The sequence below is a fragment of the Protopterus annectens genome, chromosome 7.part0 (assembly GCF_019279795.1).
Source record: "Protopterus annectens isolate FY-2018-M chromosome 7.part0, PAN1.0, whole genome shotgun sequence".
NCBI classification, from domain to species: Eukaryota; Metazoa; Chordata; order Ceratodontiformes; family Protopteridae; genus Protopterus; species Protopterus annectens.
The window spans coordinates 1,387,102,282-1,387,116,398 of record NC_056739.1 but is presented as its reverse complement, the minus strand read 5'-3'; the positions used below and the strand labels follow the sequence as shown (position 1 = coordinate 1,387,116,398).

The window sequence follows — 14,117 nt, the reverse complement described above, 5'->3', positions numbered from 1 at the left end:
TTAATGGTGCATATGCTGCTGCAGACATGGTGGTTCTAATGGTGCATATACTGCTGCAGACATGGTGGTTCTAATGGTGCATACACTTCTGCAGACATGGTGGTGCTAATGGTGCATATACTGCTGCAGACATGGTGGTTCTAGTGGTACATATACTGCTGCATACATGGTGGTTCTAGTGGTACATATACTGCTGCAGACATGCTGGTTTTAATGGTGCATATACTGCTGCAGACATGGTGGTGGTTATAATGGTGGATATACTGCTGCAGATGTGGTTCTAATGGTGCATATACTGCTGCAGACATGGAGATTCTAATGGTGCATATACTGCTGCAGACATGTTGATGATTCTAATGGTGCACATACTGCTGCAGACATGGTGGTTTTAATGGTGCATATACTGCTGCAGACATGGTGGTTCTAATGGTGCATATACTGCTGCAGAGATAGTGGTGGATCTAATGGTGCATATACTGCTGCAGACATCGGGGTTCTAATGGTGCATATACTGCTGCAGACATGATGGTTTTAATGGTGCACATACTGCTGCAGACATGGTGGTTCTAATGGTGCATATACTGCTGCAGACATGGTGGTTCTAATGGTGCATATACTGCTGCAGACATGGTGGTTCTTATGGTACATATACTGCTGCAGACATGGTGGTTCTAATGGTGCATATACTGCTGCAGACATGGTGGTTCTTATGGTACATATACTGCTGCAGACATGGTGGTTTCAGTGGTATATATTCTGCTGCAGACATGCTGGTGGTTCTAATGGTGCACATACCCCTGCAGACATGGTGGTTCTAATGGTACAGTGAATGAGTGAGTTTGAGATGCTTGATTATCTGCAAGGATGGAGTCTCAGTTTTGTTCAGTAAGAAGTGGATGTAAAGCTGATGCTCCCTGTGCTTCCTCTTATGTAAGATACACCTACATCCCTAGCTGATTTAAGTCCATTAGGCTGAAATGTGTGTGTTCTTTGATGAGCTGTACAATCTTCGTTTGGACATGCAAGTGTAGTCATCAATTGAGTTATTCATAGTCTAAAAATTCCCTGCCTGTTTGATGTGTATATTTTCATATTTGTTAGAAAGCTGATATATTCTTGTGTTACAGTAGTGTACTGGTCTTTTTTTTTATTGTTTTGCATTTGCATCTGTAGTGGTTATGGTTAAGGCTCATTTATGTATTTTTAGGACAGTATGCACAACATGCCATTTTTTACAGTGGTTACATTTGCCTTCCATTTTACTTATCTTTAACTCCCCAAAGCTCTCTTTAGCCATGTAGAAATTTCATCTAGCTCCTTTTCTCATTTAATAAATTTAAACCTGTCTGCTTTGTTTTGCCAAGTAAACTTGGCACATTTGTATTTTGCTATGTGTATTCTACGCTGGCTTCTTGCAGGCTATTTTACACACTTGATAGTTGTGTGCTTTGAGCATGTAAGGCTTATCACTGTCTGTACCTTGCAGTCTACTTCAGAACTGTGAGACATGTTATCACTTTAATACACCTCTGCCCTGCTTTTAACTCTCATAGTAGTCATGCATGCTCACAGTACAGTGCATCCCCCACCTATCTAAAACACAAACACACACACGCACACGCACGCACACACACACACACACACACACACACACACACACACACACACACACACACACACACACACACACACTGCTTGTCAGGTGTTAAATTTGTAAGTAAATAAAATCTAGTACTGATGAGAAATAATTGTTCATGATTTTTACCACTGGTTGAGAAATTCAAACATATACATGTTGTATACCTTTTAGCCTTGCACAAGTAAAGATAGCTGTTGACCTTTATGCTCTTATCCTGCAGTGTTATTATCAAAGACAAATTTCCTTGCTATTGTTTCAAGTGAGTAAACATAGGTGCTTGGGTCAGGCTTATTCCTTCGTAATTGTTAGCGTGCTGGCAGTCCTGTCAAACGTGTTCGCTAAAAATGTATCCAACACTGTCACTTTGCAAGATATTTAAAAATAATAGTCTAGCTACAGTGAAATAGGGCAGCGTGTTGTGTACTGACCTTCCCCTTTCTTTCATGTGATATCCTATATACTTAAGGATCTGGCATTAATCGGATATACGTGAAAAGCAGTTTGGTAGTGTAATAAAGAGCTCTACCAGGGCATGTAATGCAAAACGGATATAGCATTTTGAGTTTTTATGAATTAGTAAAGAAATGGATATGTTCTCCAAATATATGTTAATTAAAGCAGTAAAATGTAAATTGAAGTTCTTTATAGAAGCTATTAATTACCTATACCTTAATATTTAAGCATCTCTGCAGAAACTGACTGTAGGCTTGACAGGACCTTACTGTTTTTGTTAATGCTACTCACAGAAACGTGGGGAAGGTTACTGGTCTGTCCTGCAATAATTTACTCCTCTTTGATATGCAAACGATCCATGGTGAATATGAAGAAATCCTATCAGACTCATTTCACAGTTCTTAACCACTTAGATTCTCTGGAGTCTATCGCCTCATTAGACCACTGCTCTCCAAAGCTAGCATAATTAAAATCTTTAGCAGTTTAGCAAAGTAAAGATGTTTGGCTGATCACATTGAGATGATTATCTAGCCATTGTATTCCAAATGACAGAAATAAATTAGATTTAGACCTTGGCAAGTTTTGTTATGTATTGCAAATGAATATAATGCTCACTACTGCAATTTTCCCCTAATTCAGAGCCTTAAGTGTGATCTTGTAAGCGGCATGCACATAACATAGCAGGGAATAAGATTTAAAAAATGCCAAAGGAAATGTCTGTTGTGATGACCAGAACAGAATAAATTCCAGCTGCAAACTCCAGCACATACATGCTAAGTGTAGAAGTAGTTCCTGCGACACCTCCTCTATTTTTGAGTCACAATGAATACCATTAGTGTAATTTTTACTGCAAGAAAGGGATCTGATATAGTCGTCTGCCTTTTAAATTTTCACAACTGGAACAGTCTCAGTCAGCAGGCGACACTTTACTGTACAAATTTGCCCTCAAATTTTGTACTGCATGATTACTTATGAAGAAAAAAGTCACTTTTTGCAGTTACTGTTTTATGTTTTCTTTTGCCTTTTACATGCTTCATTAGCATTGATCTAAGATGTAGCAGCCTGGCGTGGCAGTAATGGTAGCATTGCTTTTATGCAAAGATACACATTTTTATTCTCTAGACACATCCATCAATTAAATAAGCAATAAAAAATTAAATTAATGACAGCGATAGGTGTATTAATGAAATAATCATAGTGCAATCAATTTGAGTGTTGAAATTTGAAAAGCTTATCAGAAAGACAGTATGCATTCATAATTTATATTGCATGGTAATTAGTAAAACTATTTAATAAAGCTATTTATCATTTTATTAAATATAAGCATACAGATTACTCATGTTATGAGTCATGTTTTCACAATCAATGGTATTAAAAAAGGCCTAGCTTCTGGCAATCATGTAAGTATTAATTTCTTAGCATTTTTGTTTCCTCTGCAAGTATTCTTTTTCAGGTGGTTATTAGTCAATATACCAGATCTGTCAAAATACTGGGTACATTGATTTTGCAGATGATGACTAACATTGTAGAATTTGGTCAGACTAATGTGTTTCGTTTAGAAAATGTGGCTTAATTTATTTAAAAAAAGATGTTTTGAGCATTGAGCAGTTCAAGAGAAAAAAACTCAAGAGCTTTAGAGTGTATTAGCCTATAGTACTGTAAAACATTGTCTAATTAACGCTAGGCTTTGTTTACTGACTCTTTGATTTAATTAACACAAGAAGAGGCCGAATTAGCTGTTAATTGATTTAATTATCCAATTTGTTTGTTTCAGGCATGAATCCAGCAGAACTACAGCAGATTTGGAAAGAAGTGACTGGAGCTCACACTGCAGAAGAAAATGCAAGCAACAACCACAGCAGTTTGGACCTTTCTACGTCATGTGTGTCATCCTCTGCACCATCCAAGGCCTCTCTGTTAATAAATACCCATGCCTCAACAAATGGACAGCATATGGGGCACACCCCTAAACGAGAGAGGTAGGTGCAGTCGAGGGGGTGACACTTTGAGGAAGTGCTCAAAATCATCTACTGCAAACCATTTGTGGTGTGTCTTTTTAGAGATGCTTAATGCTTTTGCATCTAGAACCAGACATGCAGAAAGACAATGATTTTGTTAGCTTGTGTGTTAATTAAACAGAATACAGCAGGGCAGGACTTAAATGTTATAAGAGTCCTAAACTTGCTTTTTTGAATGTGGCTGTTTATTGAGAACTTGATTAGAGGGGTTTTCGTAAAGTTGTAGGGCAGGAGGGAGACAGTGTTAGCTGGAAGAAGCCTGGTATCCTACAAATATTGGAGATGGCATGCTTGTTCACTATGTATGCATTTTTTGCCTGATATGCATAGCTTGTTTTAAGCCATGAGTTGCTGTATAACTCACTGTTATGTAGTCACATTTGGTAGTAGCTGGGACAAATTTTCCAGTCTCCTGTAGTAGGTCAGAGCAGTCCTTAAAATGAACTGTCCTCGCCTTGCTGGGCATTGTAGTCCTTGGTGACAGGATTGTCTGCAGCATGAATCTCTCTAGTGACCAGTGCATATTTGTTACAAGTCACCAAGTGACATTTTGACTTTAATCTTAAGCGGTCCTGTTATTCGTATTAGCACTATCGTTACGATGGAAGTATCTTCAGGTAATTGTTTTTCACCTGTTTTAGGCTGTGGGACTTTCGTGACTTGTATGTTTTAACCCCTTCATATCACCTATTTGCTTTCAGACTCCTAGCATTACTGGCATCATTACTTAACCTATAGCAAATGATTGAGTTTCACTTTTTATTGGACATTTAAGGTTAACTACAGCCTTACGTGTGAAAATATGACGCATTTCTGCTATGCAAGAACTGGTAATTTTTTTAGCTAGAAGCTTTTGCCCTAAGTGTCGAACTTAACAGAATATCTTTGCATTCTCGTATGCCCTGCAGTTGAACAGTCAAGTATCGTTGCCAGTAATCTAAAATTTAACTTACATTGTATAGGTTTGAGATCTTTTTTTCAGTGATGTGCTTGTTTGATTTACATTATTGAAATACCCTTGCTACCTTTTCAGAAACCAGACTGGACCTTTTTTGCAGAAATGTGACATTTCCTGAAAATCATTACTTAACCTATAGCAAATGATTGAGTTTCACTTTTTATTGCCAAAAGGAAAGACTCAATGTTGTAAAATTTTAAATTGTTTCTGTTATTTTATATCATATACAGTGTTTCAAATACTGAGTTGTGAGCCATTTTTGTGCCCCTCCTCCCCATATCAAGAGACAGCTGCCCAAATGGGGTCTGTTGTACAAAAAGAGAGATGAGTAGTGACTCTGAAAGCATGAAAATCATATTTTAGTACAATAATTGAACACCTGAACTATTTTGAAATGTGCTGCTGTTGTAAGTTTTAATAAGGTAGTCTGCCAGGAGTAATTAGAGAGTAATCAGCTGCAGATTTAGTCCTGTCAGTATTTTTTCTGCTTTTAGAAAGTACACCCATGATAGTCTGCATATGTACAGAGAAAACCGCACTTACTAGTTTTTATCAAAATAAACACAGAAAGGATCTAAATAGTGCGAGTGGAAAACGCCAAAAATATGCCAGGAATACATGCCACAGGACAACTCCAAAGTTTGGAGTTGTCCTGTGGCATGTATTCCTGGCATATTTTTGGTGTTTTCCACTCGCACTATTTGGATCCTTTCTGTGTTTGGTTTCCAGGTTTTTTGTGTTTCGTATTTTTCAGTAGTTTTTATCAAAATGTCTGATTACAGTTTCTCTTTAGAAAGTGGCTTGAAATTGCAATTATTCCTAGTCCTCCTTTTAAAATGTGCACAAGTAATGCAGATGCTTTGCTGTTCCTTTCAGAACCACATTTTATTAAGATAGGTTGCAGAGAGATCTATGTGATGTGTGGCTTGTATAGCAATGTTTCAGACTTGGAGATGAGTGAACTTTTACCAGAGTGCACACAGTATCAGAAAATACTTGTTTTACCAATTACGGGATGCAAAGCTGCTACTTCATCTGTCAGTTGTTGTACAGGCAATGTGCTCATAGTACCAGAACGTCAGTGTTGCATTATTTGAGATGTGCTGTTTTTATTTATTTACCTTATTGGATTAACATGTTTTTACATGCCTTAAAGCTGGAGTGGACTGTCAGGTGGGAAGTGATTAAAGGTGAAGCTAAGCAGGTTTGAGTAGTATAGCATGCACATTGCTGATGCTTTTTTTCACTGTGTGATGTAAGTAATGCTTGCCATCCATTTGCTGCAGAGTGATTAAATTACATGTTCATATGCAGGGCAGGAGACTATGTGAGGAAGGATGCCTACTGATGCACTTAAGGTTTTAGTTGCAGCCTTGTCAGGCGTCGTGGTGCCTGCTTAGATTTTATGTGACACGTGAAACTTGTTTAGCTGCACACCAATCCATTTCATTAGAAAGGGAGATAACTCCAGGAGCAAACAGTGCTGTCACATGAAACAGACTGATAACTGATAGCAGAAATTCCTAGAAGTGTGCTTCTGTTAATGCACACAAATTACCAAAACTGATATCACCTGTAGCGGGCAGCAGATTTTGGCCACATCTGTGAAACGTTCAACTCCTGAATCCCATTTCTATTTGTAAAGATTCACATGCTGTACTTCTGATCACTTGCATATAAGCGCCCTGTGTATTTGTATAGCTTAACCTTGTGATTTGCTAATCAGTTTCAGAGGCTTGTTTAAGTGCTTGATTATTCAGAGCCTTGTTGGATAGGAAGACATTGTGTCTGGCTAGCTTAGAGGAGACAGTGTCTGCTGTTCAAAAGGATACATACATATGAGTTCTAAAAGTCTGCATTACATTGACTAGATACTGATGTTTAGGCGATATGCACACTAGTGATGTAAATGTTCGGTTCAGGCCTTTGGTATATTTACAAGTAGGCACATAGTTTGTGTCCCACATTCTTCCCAGCATCCATCAGTGAAAGCAGCAGCTCTGGGGTTTGGAGTGTAGCAGTCTGTTAAGGAGATAAATAATCTGATTTGGCACGACACTCCTACTCTCCTCTTTAATTTGTCTTACACAAGGAAAATTATAATTAAATCATTCAGGGTAAACCCTTGAGTGCAGAGGAGGAAAAAACACAGTTAGGTTTAGAGTGCCAGTGGAGACCGACATCCCTGCTGTGGTGTGTGGAGATATTTATCAATATTCAGCACTTTTGAAGGAAGAAACATTACAGCATGATTTGTGAGGCGGATGCCAAAACTCAGATCAAAACTTGTCAGGATACATTCCCTATGCAGTGAGGAACATTCAGTGTTTATCAGAATTCAGCTTTGCCTGCTTGCATTTTACTTGGATAGTTTAATGCATCTTGTACTGGCTACTGAAAAAATTATGCCCCCCTCTCAAAAAAAGGACACTGTGATCTGAAAGAATGTTATACAATATTATTTGCATCCAGAACAAATAAGTAAAGATTTATTTTAATGTGGCTTGAAATTTGCAGAATTGCATGTTGCCTTTCTCAGTCTGCAGAACTGCACGCAGTCTGGTGTGTCAGTGTAGTAAAATTAATGTGACAGTATTCAGAAGCCTGGAATTTGTTACATTTGGAAAAGCTTCAGATACACATTTCAAATGGAGCAAACCTTACAGTATTTTATCCTTGTTTAGAAGTAGTAGTCTTATCAGTTTTTGCAAACAGGATTAATGCTGCGAGCTGCTGCCAAGTTCCAGCTTCTTGTTCTGGGTTTGATCCCCTCAGTCACTGTTTGTCATTTGCATGACACTGAACAAGCCACTTAACCAGATAGTGCCCTGTGGCTGTAACTGAACATGGACCTCAGCCCAGATGAGCAACCCAGTTAACAAAACAGATAGCTTTGTCTTTTAGGTGCAGCCATACCCTGTGACACGTTTTGACACAGAAGAGACCCTTTGTCCTTACTAGCACAAGTTAGTTGATCACAAAGGAAATGATGGTATTTGCACCGTAATTGTTTTGTTATTAGAGAAACCTGGACATGGTATTTCAGTATGAATAAAATAGCCATAGTTTTTTTTTTTTATTTGCATTTGTTTTCTGGGGTACAGCACTAATCTCCACGGACCATTTTCAGACTCAGAGAAAGTTTGAGACAAAGAAAAAGTGTGCACCACTTGATTAGTGTGGTTAACAGTCACATGGCTGATCATAGTCAGCCAAGAGAAAAGCAGCAAGCAGTAAAGGTGTTTTGCAAGCAACACATCTGATGAAGTAGCTTTGCGACGAAACCGCTTACGTATTTGGTGGTCTTATATTAAAGGAAAGAGTTATACTGGAATTCCTTGCTGTCCTTGGATCCTTCTATGTTTTCTGTGTGGTTTACATTTTGACTTTTGCTGGATTCGAGTGCTGGCTGTGGTCTGTGTTTTTACTAACATATCAGGTTAGTTGGAGAATGTGTCATGCAGTTATAATAAGTTCAGCTAGCTAATGTCTGTGCTTAGCAAATTATATGTGTGCTCAATTAACAAATTAAGTAGTACATTCATTTAAGAAGAGGAATACATAAAGGGCCATTGTAATACCAATGGCCCGTAACAATGGAGCTTGACTCATAACACTGACATTGATTTAGTAATGGCAGAATAAGTTTAAATTCTGAAACCATGCAGCATCCATGAGCTGACTGGGATTTCCAAAGGTGTGAGTTGCATAGGTTGGAGATGATGGTTTTTATTCTTTGTCTCCTCATGGTTTGTGAGACTGTGGCACATTGAGTTTAATGGATAACTATACACTGAACGCATTTCTTCTACTCAGAGTGTATTTACTCCCTACAGAATAATCCCCACACTTCTACTTATTATAAAAAAATGACTCTGCAATTTCTTCCAATTTTTAGCATTTCTGTTGTAATATGCTTCCTCAGTGTAGGTTTGTGTGTTCATACTGAGCTTGTGACCAAAGAGACCGTCAAGAAACTTGGCCACATCACTCAGTACTGGTGGAAAACTAAATACGTAACCCATTAAGTAGATTTTCCTTGTATATCCCAGGTGATGATTTGCAATTGCCCAGTCATCTGGAATGGTTTTAAAGGTTGCTAGGCAACTACCCTGCTTCATATGCAAGGGCATCCTATTTCAGAAGGGTTCCCTATTAACGTGATTGAAACCTTAGGTTATCAAACACCTAAAGGTCAATCACAAAATGTCGAAGTCTGAAAATTGCGAAAGGCTGTTTCCACACAGGGAAATGAGTCATTTAGCCGTTATGTGGATTTTGTTCTTTCTCAGCTGTAGAGTGATCTCATAGTTGATATATTTAGTTAGAGGTTGTGGGGGCGAAGCCCGCCACTTTATTTCTGTTTATAAATTTTTTTTTATTTGGCTTCCGGCATTGTTTCCCTGTGTGGAAACGTCTGTTTTCGATCTTAAGAGTTTGATACTTTGTGATCGACCTTTAGGTGTTCGATAACCTAAGGTTTCGGTCATGTAATATAGACCCTTTCAGGAGTGGGTTAGGTACCTGTTGTGCCATTTGGTGGTATTGATGTATAGGTTTAGCCTTCTAGCAAGGGTATTTGCTTTACCATTAATTATGTTTAAGTGAAGGAGCTCAAAGAGTGCTGAGTCATTCATGGCATAGAAGGACAAGCAGAGATCATCCCTTATGAATCTGTAGGACACAATAGATGGACAAGGCTTTTAGTCTGTCAGACTAGCAAATGGCTGAGCCTGAATAACATCTCAGTATACTTTCTTTAAGAGTTTGTCTCCCTTGCTCTTATATTATTTCATCTGCCACATTTAAAAGTTTCTTAAAAAGAAAGCATACATTGCATGCCATCTACAACTCATTTTTGTTAAGCTGTTCATGTTAAAAATATGCACCTTATTTGCTGGGCATTGTCAGCGATAACTGCATTCTTTCCCTCCCTTAGGGAATAAACCAGTTGAGCTTTTTATAGTCTAATGGCAGTTAACTGAACTTTGTAAACAAGAAAATAGGATTCTGTGAATGACTTGGGGAAGGAGGGAGGGAGGAAGACAAACTCATAAAATTTCACCTTTTAAAAATATTGATATTGTAGCTGTTTCTTTACATCTCTGCATGAAATGTTTACATATTTTGTAATGTGTAGTAAACAAGTATGTGCTAGTTACTGCACACCAATCACTGGCACTTTTACTGAGGATTCTCAGACTTAGCAGTAATTCTCACTGCTTCTGTTGCAAGTGAATGGACTAGGGATCTGACAGGAAAGATGAGCAGTGTAAACTCATCAGATATGCCCTCACAGTGCATTGTGGGCAATAAATAGCTTTCTAGGAAAACAAGATCACACCTGTCATTACGTCTGCTCATACATGGATATTCATGGTTTTAAACTAAATATAATTAAAAATAAGTAGCTGTGCGGCAGGCAGGCTTGGATTGTTTAGAATTTCATTACAAAATAAGAGTACATTTTTTCATGTTGCTGTCTTCAGCGGCCCTTTAAGCTCAGCAGAAGAGCTGCTTGTTCTGTAAGGGTCATAAAAAGAGAGAGAGTGCCGCTGCCTTCAGAACATTTCAGGGTAGTTGAGTAATGCTCAGAGGTGCCATGAAACTATTTAAACAGCATTTGTCTAGTAGTAGTGCACTGATTCACACAGGGTTATATATTAAAAAAATGTAAGAAAGGACTATAACACGGAGCAAAGTCAGAACAGAGCTGATTAAACCTTATAGCCAGTAATGTTAATTTTTATTAAATGTAAGTATTGACCATCATTGAAACGATCCTTCCAAGTTCTGCTTCCCTTCTGCTGTCAGATCCTATTAGATGCTATTTCCTATTTTTCAAGATGGTAGATATGGTGGGGCAAATGGGGCACAATCAGTAAAGTTTGGATAGAAGTGCTGTACCAGCATTCATTCAAATAACTGTAGTTGGGTGATATCATGGCTGCAGCTGAAATACTGCCCGACTGCAGCTATTTGAATGATTAGTTGCATTTGGATAGCCTCATGGCTGTTGAATGAATTAGTGTGTGTGTGTTAATGCCTGGCTGCCTCTGCAATTGCTGCAAGGAGCTAGCTAAACTCTGATTTGCTACAGTTTAGAGGAGTAGAAGATTTTGCTTTGTCCTTTACTTTAGGTTAAAGGGGCATTTGGGGCAAACCATCTTGGGCACCAATTCAGGTAGTTATGACTCTGCTGTGTTTGACACAAGCCAGTATAGATCCCTTTTTTCACTGGCTCTGTTATCTTCTTCCAGTAAGATTCCACTGTATGCTCACTGTGCACCATACCATTTTCTTTGTCTTTTCTCCTATGCCCCCACCCCACCCCAACACTTACCTAGTACACCTACTTCATCTCCAGGTTTTGGTTTTGCCTTAGTCTCATTGGCTGTACTGTGATTTCTAAGGCAGTCTGTAGTAGGTAATTGTCAAGATGTCCTCTTTTGGTGTCCCTAGTTTGCCATAATTCTTGAAATGTCTGTCTTTTGTTTTCCTCCCTGTCGTGCATGTCATAACTTTGCTCATCAGGCTAATAGGACACACACAGCTCCTATGTCCCCAGCTGTTTTTTCTGCTCCCCATCCATTTCAGAGCACAATCCTAACATGTTTCCTTGTAAGGTTTGTTAAGGTGTTCTGCAGTTGTCGAGTCATGAGCCAGAACTTTCAGTAACACTGCTTTTATTGCCTGGGAGAAGTGTACACCTGTCTATGGTAGGTAGGATAGTGACTTTGGAGGGTAGCTAGTATAGGGGAAGTCACTCACATGATCCTGTTTCAGAACCAACCAAAGGGAAGGGGTAGTAGAGTTAGACGTCAGCTATCAACCAGCATTACTTTCAAATTTAGTTTCAGCAGTGACTTCTAGTCCCTGATTTGTCATAGTCTTGTTTTTGAATAGCAAGAGATCAAGCCTTTAGGCATAATTGGCTGACAGTGATGAGGAGATAGGAGAGACTTCCTTGGTAAGGCTACCACCTTTAGGTAATGCTTGATTAAGCTTGCAAACTTCACTGGCTGTTGATGCTGTGAAGATTAGGAGAGGTGCCCCTCTTGCTGACCAGCTTTTCCAGTATCACAATGTCCCTGCTGATGCAACAACATACCCTGTATGACACAAGCTCTTGAGTCTCCCATTGAAGGCTTACTGGTAGAACTCAAGCTTGCAGTGTTTGATGTCATTTTCCTGTACTGAGGAATGTTTGTTGGCCAAAGTAGAGAGGAATTTCATTGGTCCTCCAACCCATGGCGGTCCCATTCAGAAGTGATGGTAGGGAAATGAATGGGAGTACCAGTCAGCAGTTTGACCCTGTGTACGAGGCAGCTGCTTCCTTCGCCCCACCTTAGGTACATCTCTGCTGCCTTTGGAGAAAGGCATAGGACATTCCAGTAAGCAGTGGTTCAAGTGGACCTAATCCACGTTTTACATCTGCCCTCTAGGTGTTTAATTTCCTGAGATAGTATCTTACTTTCTTTGACAAACCCTTCTGTTCTCATAGTCAAGAAATATATATAGTAGGAAGTCATGTCTTCAAAGTGAGAGCAGACACTTTTGTGGGATTGTTGGCCTGGGTGGCTGGTGACATAAAGCACAAAGGATGGCTTTTTTGTGCCACATGACAAGACATTCTGCATATGTGTTACATCTGATCTAACAGTTGCCTGCACTGGAGAATTGTGAGGCTTACCTAAGTTGAAGTGTCAGGTAACCTTGTTCACTTTCTGATAAGGTGCAGTCATATGATTTGTGTTTTATTTTACAAATCTGTTAAAAAATGGACATGTTCTGATCTGATCTTTGGTTCAGATTTAAATGTAATATACATACATGTGGCCAATAATCCTACCAAAATTGAGGTACAGTGCCCAGGAAAACCAAGAAACAACTTGGTACAGCATAGATCAAATTTGTTACATCTGATGAAGTCCGGTAGATGAAAACGCCATGTAATGTTTGCGTTTATGTATTGAATAAATCTAGCTGTTGTTTCCATTTTCAGTATTTAGAATTATTCATTTCACCTCCATTGGTGCCTGTTTTCATTTTTGTAAATACATGTGGGAGATGTACCTTTGATGCTGCATATAAGAGGTGAAATGGTTTCAGAGAAGTTTTGAACTGTGATGTAGTATCCATCCTTCAGAAATGGTTATAAAATATACTGTCTGTTCATAAACAGCTACACAACAGTAGTACACTTAACAACTGCTTCAGTATTGAGGACTTCATAGTTTTAAATGCATGCATCTTTTCACTGTAATCTTCAAAAAGATTGGGGTCTCCACATCTGTTTACCTTGTAGAGTGCAGTAACTCATTAATATAGAATTAAGAATGTGCCAGTACACATTCTTTTTAAATTAAACATGTGTACTTTTCCTTGCATTTTTGCTAAATAAGTAAGAGTACTGAAATAGAGCTTTTATTTGTTTGGAATAATAAAGCAGAAAGCTTGTGTGTCTGTGTATATGTGTGTGTCCGCTTGCAAGCACCCGCATGCATGTGCATGTAATTTATAATTGAAAATTTTTAAATATTTCTGTCTTTTTGGAAATGTATTGTTAACCATATTCATGAATGCTTCACTGATTTCTAATTGCATGTAATAATCAGTTGTTATAAAAACTGAACTTCCCAGCAAGCAATTATATTTCAGAATAAGCTGTGAAGACCCTTACATTGTATTACTTTACTACAGTAACAACTCTGTCTGCATCAAGAAATGAGATTTTAATCAGTATTTAGCTATTTTGCCAAATGGATTTAAGTTCACTCAGACATGCTAAAATAAATCAGAATGTTCTGTTTAATTTTTTTTAGGTAAATAGATTGCTTATTCATTTATCCGATAGCATTGGTGTATATTATTATTCCTTTCCAGTAAAACATACGATTTTTAAGTATTTTATCCAGCAGTGTGCATTTTGCAACAGCAGGCATTTAATATTTTAATTTTTATTGAAGCTTTCATACTGTCTGACTAGGCAGTGAATATGTTCTGCAGTTATGCTTGTTCTTTTTTTTAAGCATTAAGAAAACAAAAC

General features: G+C 38.3%; 1 protein-coding gene across 1 annotated transcript in view; it reads left to right on the top strand.

Annotated features, from left to right (window-relative positions):
• Positions 1 to 14,117, top strand: part of FOXP1 (forkhead box P1) — a 5,351,121-nt gene that overhangs the window by 5,029,296 nt on the left and 307,708 nt on the right. Inside the window, exon 12 of the mRNA XM_044077980.1 lies at positions 3,867 to 4,071. Coding sequence (XP_043933915.1) covers positions 3,867 to 4,071 — 205 coding nt within the window. The remainder of the gene's footprint in view (positions 1 to 3,866; positions 4,072 to 14,117) is intronic.